Genomic DNA, 17,134 nt, shown 5'->3' with positions numbered 1-17,134 from the left:
ACATCTGTATTTTTAGACATCTCCACAGGCATTGTCAGTAACCAGAGTTGAAAATAACTAACATTTTATTACATTTATCTAGCCCTATATGAAGTACTTGCTGAATTCTTTCAATACTTCACTTCGTTTAATGCTAATAACAATCTTAACAGAAAAACACTCTCATTAATATCTTATACAGGTCAGGAAACGGAGTCTCAGGTTAAATAACTTGTCCAAGGTCATAAAGTAGAGTAGGTAGAAGAGCCTGGATTTGAATTCACACCTGTCTCTAGGATTCATCTAATACCCATCATACTGTTCTTTCTGAGACCTGCTATGATTTTGGTAACTACAGGGGAAACAGAGTATCAAGGCCCTGAAGTGGAAGCATGTGTGCCATATTTGAAAAACAGCGTGGCACCTAGGTGGCTCAGAGGGTTGAGCCTCTGTCTTCAGCTCAAGTCACGATCTCAGGGTCCTGGGATCGAGCCCCGCATCGGGCTCTCTGCTCAGCAAGGAGCCTGTTCCCCCACCACCCCATCTCTCTGCCTGCCTCTCTACTTGTGAACTCTATCAAATAAATAAATAAATGGGGGGAAAAAAAGGCTAGTAAAATTAAATTAAAAAACAAACAAACAAACAAGGAAGTCCATGTGATTAGTGATTAGGGGAAGAGTAGGTGTGAGGTCAGTGAGCTAAGCACATCAGCCCCGGCCATGGTCCTTATAGGGAATGGTGAGGATGGGAAGTCACTGGAAAATTCTGAACAAAGAAAAGAATCTGAACCTCTCTGGCTGCTGAGTTAAGAATGGCAGGCAAAAGCAGAAACAGGGAGACCATTTAGGAGATTTGCAATAGTCTAAGTGAAAATGATGAGAAATGGTCAGGTTTGGGGCATATTTTGTATGCAGAGCTTATGGGATTTGCTAATGGGCTGAATACGGGGTGAGAAAGGAGTCAAAGATGACTCTAAGGTTTTTCAGTAACTGGATCAAAGTAACTGAATAAATCTGTAAAACCACACTACATCAAGAATCCAGAAGATTCCAGAACAGAAAGTCCCTTTGACATCAGTTAGTCCAACATATTAGTTTTAGTGATGTGAGGACCAAAGAAGTGGCATGACTTGATCAAAATCATACAGCTGCGTTACAAACTGCAAAGCTAGTAATGGACCCCACCATTTCCTGGATTTCAGCTCAGTTTTTTTTTTTTTTTTTTTTTTAAGGATTTTATTCTTTGACAGAGAGATAGGTAGCAGATAGAGAGCTCAGGTAGGCAGAGCAGCAGGCAGAGGGAGAGGGGGAAGCAGGCTCCCCACTGAGCAGGGAGCCTGATGCGGGGCTCAATTTCAGGACTCTGGGATCATGACCTGAGCCAAAGGTAGCCGCTTAACTGACTGAGCGACCCAGGTGGCCCTCAGCTCAGTTATTTCATTATACTCTCCTGTTTCTTTCCCCACCTTTGGAATTAAACGATCATCACAACCCAACTTCCTTTACCATTCTTCCTATAGCCCAATTCTACGCTTTTTCTCCTTCTCTTCCTAATCACCCACTTACCTCATGGTGAGGTCCGAAGGATGTTGCCACTTTGGGCTCTGCATATGATGAACTTGACCCATCAGGGCATACAGTTCCCCCAAGGCACCTGTGACACAGAGGGATCGTGGTTAGGAAGCAGCTCAGTGAACTCCCATGTCAGCCTACGTCAAAGCACGTGCTTTCAGGGCAAGAGAGAACAGGCACTGGTCCTAATACTATCTATGATTATCACAACCAGTCAGCAGAAAAACTGTAAGCCAGGGAGGGGAGCTTGCTCTCAGATGATGACGATGATGATGATGATGATGATAATGATGGAGCAGCAATAATGACAGCCACCATTCATTCATTCAACACTTAGCTCCTACAATGTGTGAGGAAGTTTACTGATCTCTAGAATATGGTGGTAAAGATGCTGTATCTGCGCTCATGAAGTTTATATAGGAGAGAGGCAACTCCAAAACTTGCAATAAGTGCAATGACCAGAGAAACACAGGTTCCTGTGTGAGCACAGAGACTGGAGGGCAGGGGTTTGAGAAAGCCCTCTACAGGGGAGGTAGACCGGAAGCAGGAATCAAAAGATGTCTAGAAGTTAGTGAGGTAAGGGGGCGAGGGGTGCAGGTATCCAAGAGACATAGCTAATACAAAGGTCCAGAGATACAAGACAGCAAAATACGTTTAAGAAACGAGAGAGGCTGAGAACAGAAGGCAAATGGGGGCTTTTTGCTAAATAAGAAAAATTGCTGGAGGCAATTTCTCAAGCACCTGGGAGCCTGGCAAGGTGCTATGCACTTCATATACTATCTTACATAATTCTAAAAAAAAGAAAAAAAATCTCATATGGAGACAAATGTTATTAACATCTTTTTGGAAAGTGGAAACTATGGCTCAGGGAGGTGGACTTGCCTTAAATGCTCACTAAACCAAACTCAAAACTGGCTCCTGTCTAACTTCATACTTTTGCCATCATCTGATAATGTTAATTTTGCACTTCAGGGCTGGGATTTAGGTTGAAGCTTGCAAAAACAAAAATTATGATTAGAGAAAACAAAATAACTTCCCCAGACTAGTGAGTCTCAAATTTTAACATGCATCATAATCAGCAGAAGTATTATAAAACAGATTACTGGGCCCCAATCCTGGAGTTTTTGATTCTGTAGGTCTCCAGTGGAACCTGAGATTTTGCATTTCTAAGAAAGGCCCAAGTGATGCTGATGCTGCTGGCCTGGAAACCACACCTTGAAAACCACTGCCCTGGACAGTAGAGACTTTTCTTTTACCTAGCACACACACTGCTCAGTATCCTCTCCACTATGCTCTCAGAAACCAAAAGCAGTTGAACTAAAGCTACGGGCCATTTTTTCCGGTTCTGGTAAAAGATATTTACTTAACTTTAAGGACCAGTCTAATTTATTGGAGGCCTTAAGTAGTTCAGCTTTGCAGAGAAAGTATATACCTTGAAGTCAGACAGACTTAAATTAAAATTCCAATTCAGCCACTAACTAGCTCTATGATCCTGGGCAAATCATTTTGACTTCTTCTAGGCCCACTCAACTCATCTATGAAATCCAGACAATAATACTATCTAGCATGAAGCTGAACATTAGGAAGCAGTACATATAAGACTTAGTATAGTGCCTGATACAAAGCTGTTGTGCAGTATGTGCTAGCTATTGCTACGGTGTTAGAGCTTCACACCTACGTCAGTTTGCAAAGACTCTTCGAATCATGTGACAATCAATCACCGTTCTGTAAGGAAAAGTGTTTATTAAGTGGCTCAGTCTACACATATACTATGACATGTTTCATAGCACTCAACAGAAATTCTCTAACCATAACGAGATGATACTCTTCAGGAAAAACATAGATTTATTACAAGCTTCTGTGCAGCTAAAAAAGTATACCCAAGAGTAAAAGAAGACAAATGACAAAATGAAAAATACATCTGAAACATATCTGGTGAAGTTTTAATGTCCTCACTCTACAGGAGTGATCTCCTCAAAAACAAAAGAGGTCAAAGGACATGAATAAGCAATTCAGAAAGTAATACAAATAATCAATAAACATAATGAAAAGATGTTCAATCTCACTAATATGGAAAGAAAAAATATTAATCTTTTTTCTTTTTTTAAAGATTTTATTTGAGAGAGAGAGAGAGGATAGGAGAGAGAGACCATGAGAGGGGTGAAGGTCAGAGAGTGAAGCAGCCTCCCTGCTGAGCAGGAAGCCCGATGGGGAACTTGATCCTGGGATTCCAGGATCATGACCTGAGCTAAAGGCAGTCACTTAACCAACCAAGCTGCCCAGGTGCCCCTTAATCTCACTTCTTGAGAAGAAAATACAAATCAGAAAAGAATTTCTCCTTTAAGAAGGGAAGTAGTTTTAGATTAGAAAATCCCTTGCCTGTTGAGTTAAAATCAAAGGTCTCAAATCAAATTGCCTTTCCCATATCCTACATTCACATAATGAGCACCCCAATCATTTTAGGTCTGCAAAAAAACATTTCAGTGAGGGGGAAAAACCAGCTTTGTAGCACTTTCGAGATGTTTCTCCAGCCTAAGCATCACCAAAGGAGGGCTGACAAGATAAGATATTGTGGTATCCAATCTCAAAATGAAAACAAGATTATCTGTAGACCATGTCCATCAGCTCACTCATCTCTTACCAGCTAGATTCTATAAAACTGCCCTGATGGTGGAGGCTAACGATCTACTGTACGCCCCCTACAAAGAAACCTATTCACTTTAAACTCAAAGGGAAAAAAAGAAAAACAAACAAACAAAAAACCTGGTTGATTAAGCCCAAGGAGGCTTCAAGTATTAATCTGCTAGGAGTCATAATCTAGCAGAAGAAATTTGCATATAGCACTTACCACTGCCATCAGACAGTATCCTATGAGCTTTACATAAACTCATCTGTTCATTGTTATGGTAATCCTCTGAAGTATTTCCCCCATTTCACAGATGAAGACAGAGAAACAATCTGCCCAAGGCCACACAGTTAGTAACAGCCTAAATTCTAACAGTATAATACCATCATCGAGTTGAGTTTCCTTAAAAATTTTTCCAGGACTGACATATCATAGTGGGGATGAGAAGGCAAGAATCACATCACAGTATGCCTCTTGTATACAGTTGGTACGGCGCACAGTGCTGAGTGAACAAGTGCTCAATGATCAGGTGTCAGCTCATGCACCAAGAAACGTTACTTTTCCTTAGCACTAAGAACTTACTGATGGACTAGGGTAACCTTTTTTAGTAAGACTTAATGATCTACATCAACCATGTATTATGTGCCAGGCTCTTTGCTAAATGCTTTGTATTCATCCTATCATCTAATCCTAACCACCACACGAGGCAAATACCATGATCTCCATTTTATTCATGATTAAACTGGAGCTTAAAAAAGATACTCATCTATCATCTTATAAATGGGAAAGCCGGGATTCAAACCCAGGTGGAGCTAATAATCCAAAAACCTTATTTCAGCTCATGGCTCCTATCTCTTCTGCCAAATTTAGAGATGCTAACAAGAATGGAAATGTTTGAATTTTCTCTTCACAGTCTCTAACAGATGGGCTTTCTTGGACCAACAATCAGTACCATGGGTTTATTTTAAGTTGTGGCTAAAAGGTGGCAAAGACTGTCCTTTGTTTTGTGCCTAAGAATGAAATTCATCTAAGAATGAAAGAGAAAATAAAAACCTTAACATTACAGGAATAAGATAAGCAATTCATCTAAACCTTCATCTATAAATATGTAGCTGACTAGTTTTGGGGACAATTCAGTCTAATAACTGTCCCTAATAAGTTAGGTCAATCGACTGTTAAGGAGGAGGAAGAATGGAAGATGCTGAACACATGCTCTACCAGTGACCCTTCTGCCAGGTTTTAGATGTCACCATACTTTGCACATGACCCTGTTGAATTAAGTGTGGCACAAGACCCACGAACAGAGAATCTCTCAGCTGACTCATGACCCACGAGCTGGCCTGGCACCAACAGGTCATTAAGTGAATAAATCAGATACTCTCCTTCGGAATGTGACTGCGAGCTTTAGGAATGAGAATGAGAGAGAAGAGCACACAGGCAGGACTTGGAGAATGGACACACGTGAGACAGCTAAGAGAGAGCAGCAGAAGCACTGGTCACAGAGAAAGATTAGAAGTATTAGAACCATTAACTCAGCAAGGAAAACCTGAATAGGTAACAGAGGCATCCATTTCTGAGGGGGCATGGAGCACGGATCTATGGCTGATTCTTTTTACTGTAAGAACTGGCTATGTCGTTGTCTGATCTTCTGTAAATCCTTAAACTCAGTTACTTAAAGGCAATCACAAGGTCTCTATTCCTTGCAATCAAAAAAATACCTAACAGAAATGAATGAAGAGGGAAAGAGAATAAAATATGCTTATAGGGGTGCAGGCTACTGCTTTTATAAATACATTAATAGGAATAAAAAGGAAAAAAGATTAAGTGGAAAACAAGAATGCAAATGTGTCACCTCTAGGTCAACAAAACTGCAACGATCTAGTGCAAATCTTGACTGATTTTCCTTGCGGACAGGGCAAAAAACAGAAGAAAGAAATAGGCATTATTGTAATATATATATATATATATACACACACACATATAAAATTAGTGTATTATATATATATATATATATTTTTTTAAGATTTTATTTATTTATTTGTTAGAGAGCGCGAGCGAAAGCGAGCACAGGCAGACAGAGTGGAAGGCAGAGTTAGAGGGAGAAGCAGGCTCCCTGTGGAGCAAGGAGCCCGATGTGGGACTCGATCCCAGGACGCTGGGATCATGACCTGAGCCGAAGGCAGCTGCTTAACCCACTGAGCCACCCAGGCGTCCCTATATATATGATTATATATATTATTTAGCTCATTCCTGAAGTGATGTATTAGATGGAGGCTAGTGAGTGACATATGAACATGCTCAACAGCAATGCCAAGTGCAAAAGTAGAATGTACAGAACCACTGCGGCTTGTGATTTCCATTAACAATCAAAGTGAGGGGCACCTGAGTGGCTCAGTGGGTTAAGCCGCTGCCTTCGGCTCAGGTCATGATCTCAGGGTCCTGGGATCGAGTCCCACATCGGGCTCTCTGCTCAGCAGGGAGCCTGCTTCCTCCTCTCTCTCTGCCTGCCTCTCTGCCTACTTGTGTTCTCTCTCTGTCAAATAAATAAATAAAATCTTAAAAAAAAAAAAACAATCAAAGTGAGACTTCTACTTCTAGGCATGATGAATGGGCTCACCTCCCACTGTAGGCAAGTAGAAATTGGGCAAAATATATGAAACAACTGTTTTCAGACTGTTCAGAACTGTCATTCTTGACAGAAGGGAAACCACTGAGGTGAACCTAGAAACGTCTTGTGAGTCTCTGAGTCTGTAATTTTTCAAAACAAAAAGTTTAAAATGAAGGTAAAACAAACACTTTGTAAATAAAACAAAAGCAGAGAGACTTCATTGCCAACAAACCTGCACTACAAGAAACTAAAAATTCATCAGGAAAAAGGAAAATAACAGATGAAGAATCAAGGGCACGAAAATGGTAAATATGTGAGTAAAAATGGACTTTTCCTCATTAAAAAAAAAAAAACTTTAAAAGATAACTTTAGTATGTTGAAGGCTTAAACATGTATGTATACATAAAATGTATACAAACAATAGCATAAAAAACAGAATGGAGGGGCACCTGGGTGGTTCAGTGGGTTAAGCCTCTGCCTTCAGCTCGGGTCATGATCTCAGGGTCCTGAGATCGAGTCCCACATCAGGATCTCTGCTCCGCAGAGAGCCTGCTTCCCCCTCTCTTCCTCTCTGCTTGCCCCTCTGCCCATTCGTGATCTCTGTCAAATAAATAAAATCTTTAAAAACAAACCAACAAAAAAAAACAAAAACCAGAATGGAGGGGCACCTGGCTGGCTCAGTCAGAAGAGCACTCAACCCTTGATCCTCAAATCGTGAGTTCAAGCCCCACATCGAGTGTATAGATTACTTAAATCAATCAATAAACTTAAAAAAAAAAAAACACACAGAATGGAGATTTGGAAGTGTATTGTTAATTAGGGCCTTGCATTATATGCTAAGTGGTGTATTACTTAAAGGTGGACTGGGAGGTTAAAGATCCATATTGTAAACAACAGAATCACAGTTCTCAAGGTGTGTTCTCGAGTCCCTGGGAGTCCCTCTACCCCCTTCTGAGCTTTAAAAGTCAAGACTATTTTCACAACAACACTAAGATGTTATTTGTCCTTTCCACTTGCATTCTCTCAAGTGTACCATGGAATTCTCAAGAGGCTATATGACATGACACAGAGTATAGAACCACATATAAGGATCCAGCAGGCTTCTATTAAGTCAGACATTAACAGAGATTTGAAAAAAATGTAAATCAATGCCATTCATCTCCCCAAAGTTTTGATTTTGTTTTAAAAAAGTTATTTTTAGGGGTGGCTGGGTGGTTCAGTCAGTTAAGCGTTGGACTCTTGATCTTGGCTCGGGTCATGATCTCAGGGTTGTGAGATGAAGCCTATCTCGGGCTCTGTATTTCCTCTCTCCCTCTACTCCTACCCTTCTTTAAAAATAAAAAAGTTATTTTTAGAGGCCCCTGGCTGGATTAGATGTTACACACAGAGATTACTTTTTTAAAAAAGTTATTTTTTTTTTAAAGATTTTATTTATTTATTTGACAGAGATCACAAGTAGGCAGAGAGGCAGGCAGAGAGAGAGAGAGGAGGAAGCAGGCTCTCCGCGGAGCAGACAGCCCGATGTGGGGCTCGATCCCAGGACCCTGGGATCATGACCTGAGCCGAAGGCAGAGGCTTTAACCCACTGAGCCACCCAGGTGCCCCCCAAAAAGTTATTTTTAATAAGAACATATTATTTACGTTAACGTGCAATGAGTCTATTTTTAAATATATTAATAAATATTTAAACAATTTTTCAGTTCTTTTTTTTTTTTTTAAAGATTTATTTATTTATTTATTTGACAGACAGAGATTACAAATAGGCAGAGAGGCAGGCAGGGAGAGAGAGAGAGGAAGCAGGCTCCCTGCTGAGCAGAGAGCCCAATGCAGGGTCTGGGATCCTGACCTGAGCCAAAGGCAGAGGCTTAACCACTGAGCCACCCAGGTGCCCCTCAGTTATAACTTTTAATATGACTGAGTATAGATAGATGTAACCCACGCCAACAAAAACTTTGGGGTCCTGAATTTCTAAGAGTGTAAATGGGTCCTGAGAACAAAAACTTCGAGAACTACTACTCTCCTAACAAGCACTAAAAATAAAACGAAGAGGTATAGGTAATAAATCAAGCATGGAGATAAAATGGAATACTAAAAAATACTTAAGGAAAAAAAAGACCAGGGGCACCTGGGTGGTCAATGGGTTAAAACCTCTGCCTTTGAGTCCTGGGATCGCTGCCCCAAATCCTCTCTGCTCAGCAGGGAGCCTGCTTCCCCTCCCCCACCCGCCTCCCGCCTGCCTCTCTCTCTGTCTACTTGTGACCTCTGTCAAATAAACAAAATCTTTAAAAAAAAAAAAAAAAAAGACCAGGGAAAGATGAAAGACGACACAAAGAACAGATGAACAGATAAGCAAACAGAAAACAAGTAATAAGATGGTAGATTTAAAACCACCCATACTGATTGGACTAACAAATTAAAACACTGAGATTATATAAGACTGGAAAAAAGAAATATAGTGTCTATAAGACATCCACTTAATTTTATTATCATTACTATTTTTTTTTAGAGAGGAAGTGGGGAGAGGCAAAGGGAGTAAAAGAGGAAGAGAGAAAAATCTTAAGTAGGATCCACACCCAGCACCTGAGCCCAAGGAGACGCTCCATCTCACAACCTTGAGATCACGACCTCAGCTGAAATCAAGGATCCCACACTTAACCAAGTGAGGCGCCCTAAGACATCCACTTTAGAACACAAAGATATGGCTAGATTAAAAGTAAAAAAAGTTTTTTTAAAAAGATTTTATTTATTAATTTGACAGAGAGAGAGATCACAAGTTGGCAGAGAGGCAGGCAGAGAGAGAGGGAGAAGCAGGCTCCCGGCTGAGCAGAGAGCCAGATTCGGACCTTGATCCCAGGATCCTGAGATCATGTCCTGAGCCCAAGGCAGAGGCTTAACCCACCTGAGCCACCCAGGCGGCCTTTAAGTAAAAAGATTTTAAAAAAATCTATCATGGGGCGCCTGGGTGGTTCAGTGGGTTAAGCCTCTGCCTTCGGCTCAGGTCATGATCTCAGGGTCCTGGGATCGAGTCCCACATCGGGCCCTCTGCTTGGCAGGGAGCCTGCTTCCTCCTCTCGCTCTCTGTCAAATTAATAAATAAAATCTTTAAAAATAAATAAAATAAAAATAAAAATCTATCATGTACACAGTAGTGGAAAGAAGGCTGGATTGGCCACATAAATGAGACAAAATAGACTCTCAAACAGAATTATTACTAAGAATGTAAATACTGGGGGTGCCGAGTGGCTCAGTGGATTAAAGCCTCTGCCTTCGGCTCAGGCCATGATCCCAGGGTCCTGGGATTGAGTCCTGCATAGGGCTCTCTGCTCAGCAGGGAGCCTGCTTCCCCCCCCACTCCCTACCTGCCTCTCTGGGGACTACTTGTGATCTGTCAAATAAATAAAATCTTAAAAAAAAAAAAAAGAATGTAAATACTGAATGTTACTAAGAGTGAAAAAAAGTTCATAATGATAAAAGGGGACAAACAAATGATCAAGAGGATATAATATTCCTAAAAATGTATGCATGCAATAGCAGAGTTTTAAAATACAAGAGGCAAAAACTGACAGAAGTGAAAGGAGAAACAGGAAAATCCACAATTAGAGTGGAGATATGAACACTCCTCTTTTAGTTAGAAAATCTGTAAGGATATAGAACTGAACACCACCAGCAACATATAAAACCTCACTGAAATGTATAGAACACTCCACCAACATCAGAATATACACTTTCAAGTACACATGGAACATTCACCAAACACACCATATGCTGGTCTATAAAAATAAGTCTCAGTACATTTAAAAGAATGGAACTCATTATCAAGAATATTTTCTGACCACAACAGAATTAAGCTAAAATAGTAAGATAGATGAAAACTCCCAGGGCACCTGGGTGGCTCAGTGGGTTAAGCCTCTGCCTTTGGCTCGGGTCATGATCCCAGGGTCCTGGGATCATGACCCGCACCAGGCTTTCCGCTCAGCAAGGAGCCTGCTTCCTCCTCTCTCTGTCTCTGCCTGTCTCTCTGCCCGCTTGTGATCTCTGTCAAATAAATAAATAAAATCTTTAAAAAAAAAAACCTTCCCAAATGTTTGGAAATTAAATAACACACTTCTAAATAACCCGTAAGTCAAAGAAATAATCACAAGGGAAAACAGAAATTGCTTTGAGCCAAATGAAAGTGAAAATATATCAAAATCTGTGGGATGCACCTAAGCAGCACTTAAAGGAAAACTGTAGCTCTAAATGCTTATAGAAGGGGCACTTGGGTGGCTCAGTTAGTTAAATGCCTGCTTTTGGTTCAGGTCATGATCTGAGTCCTGGGACTGAACCCTGCACAGAGGCTGGTGGGGGAGGGCCCACTCAGCAAGGAGTCGGCTTCTTCCTCTGCCCTTCCCCCCTTGTGCTCATGTGCACGCTCTCTCAAAATAAAATCTTTAAAAAAAAAAAAAAAAAAAAAAGATGCTTACAGAAAATAGATCTCAGATCAGTGATGTAACCTTCCACATTAAAAAGCTAGAAGAGGAGCGCCTAGGTGGCTCAATGGGTTAAAGCCTCTGCCTTCAGCTCAGGTCATGATCTCAGGGACCTGGGATCAAGCCCCGCATCAGGCTCTTTGCTCAGCAGGGAGCCTGCTTCCTCCTCTCTCTCTGCCTGCTTCTCTGCCTACTTGGGATCTCTGTCAAATAAATAAGTAAAATCTTTAAAAAAATTTAATGTGTTTAAAAAAATAAAATAAAAAATAAAAAGCTAGAAGAGGGGTGCCTGGGTGGCTCAGTGGGTTAAGGCTCTGCCTTCAGCTCAGGTCATGATCTCAGAGTCCTGGAATCGAGCCCCGCACCTGGGCTCTCTGCTCAGTGGGGACTCTGCTTCCTCCTCTCTGCCTGCCTCTCTGCCTACTTGTGATCTCTGTCTGTCAAATAAGTAAAATCTTAAAAATAAAAAAGCTAGAAGACCAAATTAAACCCAAAGTACATAGAAGAAAAGCAACAACAAAGTGGAGAAAAGAATAAAAATGAAATAGTCAAAAATAATACAGAAATATGAAACTAAACATTTGCTTTGGGGGCAAAAAAAAAAATCCGTAAAATTGATAAACCTTTAACTAGATCATCCAAGAAAATAAAAAGACAAGTTACCAATATTAGAAATGAAACAGTGACCATCACTACAGATCCTATAATAATTAAAGGAATAATAAAGGACCATTATGAATAATTTTATGCCAATAAAATAATGAACTTAGATAAAATGGGCAAATTCCTTGTAAGACAGAAATTATTGAAATGGACTCAAAGAAATTCTGAAAATAAAAAAAAGAAAGAAAGAAAGAAAAATAAAAACCCTCCAGGGTTAAGTGGCTTCACTGATAAAATTCTATCACACATTTAAAGGAAGAAATAATACCAATCCTACATAAACTGAAAGAACACCTCCCTACTCATTTTATGAAGTCAGTACTACCATGATACTTAGAGGACAATACAAGAAAAAACAAAAATCAAAACTTCTTATAAACAAGACAAATAAGACATTAAAAACTATTAAAAATATTAGCAAACTTAAGGATAATTCAGTAAGGACAGTGAGTGTATCCAGGAATGCAAGTTAGCCTAAGAGTCAAAAATCAATAAATGTAACACACCACATTACAGAATAAGCTGAAATACTATATGACCTTCTAAATAACTGCAGAAAATTCAACAGACAATATTCACCACTCATTCATGCTGAAAACTCTCCCAACCTTAGAACAGAAGGAGAACTTCCTCAACCAAATGAACAGAAGGGGAAGAGGAACTTCCTCAAACCTATGGGGTATCTATGATAAACCTACAGCTAATATTCTACTTAAGGTACTACAGGTCTTAGCCAATGCAGCAAGGCAAGAAAAAGAAACAAAAGGCCTACAGATTGGAAGGAAAAAATAAACTACCCTTATTTGGAGAGAGCATCATGTTAAAGCAGAAAACCCTAAGGGATTCATTAAAATGTTACCAAGTATCAAAACCACAATGAGTATCATTTCACATTAGTCAGAATGGCTAGTACTAAAACAACAAAAAATAACAAGTATTGGTGAGGATGTGGAGAAAAGGGAATCTTTGTGGACTACTGCTGGGAATGCAAACTGGTACAGCCACTATGGAAAACAGTACTGGAAGTTCCTCAAAAAATTAAAATTAAACATACCATATGATCCAGTATTCCACTTCTGGGTATTTACCCAAAGAAAGCAAAAAACACTAATTTGAAAATATATATGCACCCCTATATTTACTGCAACATTATTTACAATAGCCAAGACATGGAAGCAACCAAATTGTCTATAATAAATGGATAAAGGAGATGTGATACATATACATACACTCTCTCTCTTGAATATTAGTTGGCCATAAAAAAGAATGAGATCTTATCATCTGCAACAACATCGATGGGCCTAGGTGGTCTAATACTAAGTGAAGTAAGAAAGATAGAGGACAAATATCATGAGTTCATTTATATGTGGAATCTAAAAAACAAAACAAATGAACAGAAACAACAAAAAAGATTCAAACAGACTCTTAAATACAAAGAACAAACTTTGGTTGTTCTACTTTGGTTGTTCTTTGGTTGTCTGGTGGTTGCTAGCAGGAAGAGAGGGGGAATGGGTGAAACAGATAAAGGAAATTAAGAAGTACAAACTTCCAGTTATGAAATAAATAAGTCACGGAAATGAAAGGTACAGCATACAGAACACTGTAAATAATATTTTAGTAATATTGTACGTTGACAGATGGTGACTACACTTATGGGTTGGACAGTTCATTAAATTATAAAAAGCACTGAGATATCAATGAATGAATTAACAAAATACATGCAAGATCTGTACAATAAAAAGTACAAAATGTGGGTGCCTGGGTGGCTCAGTGGGTTAAGCCGCTGCCTTCGGCTCAGGTCATGGTCTCGGGGTCCTGGGATCGAGTCCCGCATCGGGCTCTCTGCTCAGCAGGGAGCCTGCTTCCTCCTCTCTCTCTCTGCCCGCCTCTCTGCCTACTTGTGATCTCTCTCTGTCAAATAAATAAATAAATCTTTAAAAAAAAAAAAAGTACAAAATGTTACTGACAGAAATTAACAAGGCAATAAATAAGTGGAAATATATCCTGTTCACAGATTAGAAGGCTCAGTATTGTTATGATGTCAGTTCTCCCCAAAATGATCTATTATAGATTCAATAAAATCCCAATGAAATACCCAACAGGTGTTTTTGAATAAACTGACAAGCTGAAGTTAATTTTTTTTAAGTTAATTTTTTAAAAAAATTATAGAAATCCAAATAATTTCAAGACTTGCTATAAAGTTATAGTAATCAAGACAGTATAATATTGGCATAAGAATAGACATGCATACCAATGAACAGAATAGAGAATTCAGAAACCCTTGGAAAGGATAACTTTTTCAACAAATGGTGCTAGAATAACTAGATATGCATAAATATAAAAAAGAACCCAAGCTTCTGCAATACAAAACTCACAATGAATAGTATGATCACTTTGGGGAAAGTTATACAAACACTATATGACTCAGCAATTCCACTCCCCTAATTATTTACCATGGAGAAATGAAAACACACATCCATACAAAACCCATGTATGATTGCTCGTAGATGCTTTATTCATAACAGCTGAAGACTAGAAGCACAAATGCCATTCAACAATGACTAAGCTACAGTATATTAATACAAGGAAAAATCCAGCAGTAAACTACAGAACTGATACACACAACAACATGGATAAACATGTAAAAATTATTCCAAGTAAAAGAAGCCAAACACAAACACCATTTATATGAAACTCTAGAAAAGACAAATCTAATTATAGTGACCAAAAAGAAATCAGCACTTTCCCAGCACAGGAGCCGGGCAGGGACAGAATGACTGAGATGGAGCATAGGGGAGAAAAATCAGCAAAACAAAAGCTGGGTTCTATTTTAAGAAAGTATTACATCATAGTGTTCATAAACTCAGCCAGACTGAGAGCCAGCCTGAGAGCCAGAAGAGAGAAAACACAAATTACTGATACCAAAATGGGAAAGATGACATTACTACAGAATACCATGTAGAAGGCGGGGCACCTGGGTGGCTCAGTCGGTTAACCTTAACCGTCTGATTCCTGACTTCCGCTCAGGGCATGATCTTCCAGTCATGAGAGCAAGCCCAGCCACCCTCCCTCAGGCTCTGTGCTCAGAGCAGTCTACTTGGGATTCTCTTTCTCCCTTTCTCCTGTCCCTAAATGCATACTGGTTTTCTCTAAATAAATAATCTTTAAAATAAATAAATAAACAGAAATAAATAGATACATAAAAGGCTAATAAGGTAATGTTATTAACTTCATGCTAATAAATTTAACAACTTAGATGAAATTCTTTGAAAGACAACCAAAGCTTACCCAAAAAGAGATACCAATTCTCCTATATAAACTCTTCCAGAAAATCTGAAGAGGTAGAAATACTTCCCAATTCATTCTGTAAGGCCAACATTACTCTGATACCAAGACCAAATCAAGAAATTCTAAGTGCAGGGGCGCCTGGGTGGTTCAGTTGTTAAGCACCTGCTTCAGCTCAGGTCATGATCCCAGGGTCCCAGGATCCAGCCCCGCATCAGGCTCCCTGCTCAGCAGGAAGCCTGCTTCTCCCTCTCCCACTTTCCCTGCTTGTGTTCCCTCTCTTGCTGTCTTTGTCAAATAAATAAACAAAACATTAAAAAAAAAAAAAGAAAGTACAAGTATAGACCAATATCCCTTATTGAGGCAGATGCAAAAATGCATAATAAAATTTTAGCAAATCAACCCAAGGCTATTACTTTAAAAGGATAATACTTTAAGACCAAGTGCAGAATGCATAAAACCCAGAAATGTACCACTGGCTTAACACTAGAAAATCAAATATCATTCTCCAATTAATGGACTTTAAAAAACACAACACTGTATGATCACCTTAACAGATGTAGACAAAGTATTTGACAAAATCCAATATCCACTTCTAATAAAACTCTCAACAATCTATAAACAGGAGAGAACACTGCAAATTTGATAAAGGGTATCTAGGAGATACAGCTAACATAATAGCTAACGTAACAATGAAAGACTAAATGCTTTCCTGGTAAGATCAGCAACAAGTTACTTGTATTACTTGTATTAAGCATTATACTGGCGGTTCTAGCCAGTGCAATATGGCAAAAAAATTAAATAGAAGGCATTCAAATTGGAAAGGAACAAGTAAAAATGTGATTATTTGCTAATGACATGATCATAAACTGAGGTGATGGACAAAAAAGGCACCAACACTAACAAGCAGAGTTTATTAGCAAGGCTACAGAATAAGATTAATGTATAAAAATCACCTGAATTTCTATATACTGTCAATGAACAATCCTTCATAAGGATGGGAGCATATATTGCTGGTGAGAATATAAAATAGTACAACCACTTTGGAAAAGTTTGGTGGTTTGTTTTTTTTTGTTTGTTTGTTTTTAAGATTTATTTATTTGAGAGAGAGAGAGTGAGTGGATGCGCATGAGCTGGGAGAGGGGCAGACGGAGAAAATCTCAAGCACTCCCCGCTGAGCATGGAGCCCAACGTGGGACTCAATCTCACGACCCTAACTAAGACTGTGACCTGAGCAGAAATCAAGTGTCAGATGCTTAACAGACTTAGCCACCTAGATGTCCCAGGTTTGGTAGTTTCTTAAAAAAATTAAACATATACCTACCATATGGCCCAGTCATTTTACCCCTAGATTTTTATTCAAGGAAAATGAAAGCATATCCATACAAAGATCTGTACATTAATATTCGTAACAACTTTATTTTTAATAGGCAAAATTTGGAAACAACCCAAATGCCCATCAATAGGTGAATGGATAAACAAATCGTGGTATATTTCTATAATGGAATATTACTCAGCAGTGAAAAGGAATAAAATATCAACAAAATTATGAATTTCAAAATAATTATGCTTTGAGAAAGAAGCTAGTATATATACTATATGATTCCATTTACACAAAACTCTAGAAATTACAAACTCTAGTGACAGCAGATCAGTGGTTACCTGGGAAATGAAGGTGGCAAGGAAAGACAGGAAGGAGGAATTATAAAGAGGCACAAAGAAACTTGGTGGTGTGGTATATTTATCTTAATTGCAGCTAGTTTCAGGGGTGTATAGAAATGTCAAAACTCAACAAGTTGTCCATGTTAATTTTGTGCAGTTTACTATATTTGACTTATTACTCAAAAAAGAAAATTGAGGCACCTCGTGGTTCAGTTAGTTAAGCAACTGCCTTTAGCTCAGGTCATGATCCCAGTGTCCTGAGATTGGATCC

At 39.1% G+C, this 17,134-nt stretch overlaps 1 protein-coding gene across 11 annotated transcripts in view; it reads right to left on the bottom strand.

The window, feature by feature from the left end:
• The window catches only part of S100PBP (S100P binding protein), a 54,662-nt gene that overhangs the window by 3,543 nt on the left and 33,985 nt on the right, over positions 1 to 17,134 (bottom strand). For all 11 annotated transcript variants that reach the window (XR_009345537.1, XM_059138117.1, XM_059138120.1 and 8 more), the window contains one exon: positions 1,545 to 1,632. Coding sequence is in view for 10 of the 11 variants with exons in the window: in XM_059138117.1 (XP_058994100.1) it covers positions 1,545 to 1,632 (88 nt within the window). In the remaining variant the exon portion in view is untranslated. The remainder of the gene's footprint in view (positions 1 to 1,544; positions 1,633 to 17,134) is intronic.

Source organism: Mustela lutreola, chromosome 10 (assembly GCF_030435805.1).
Source record: "Mustela lutreola isolate mMusLut2 chromosome 10, mMusLut2.pri, whole genome shotgun sequence".
Taxonomy (NCBI): Eukaryota; Metazoa; Chordata; class Mammalia; order Carnivora; family Mustelidae; genus Mustela; species Mustela lutreola.
Note: the sequence above shows the minus strand (reverse complement) of the source record. Positions and strands in the feature narration are given on the sequence as shown.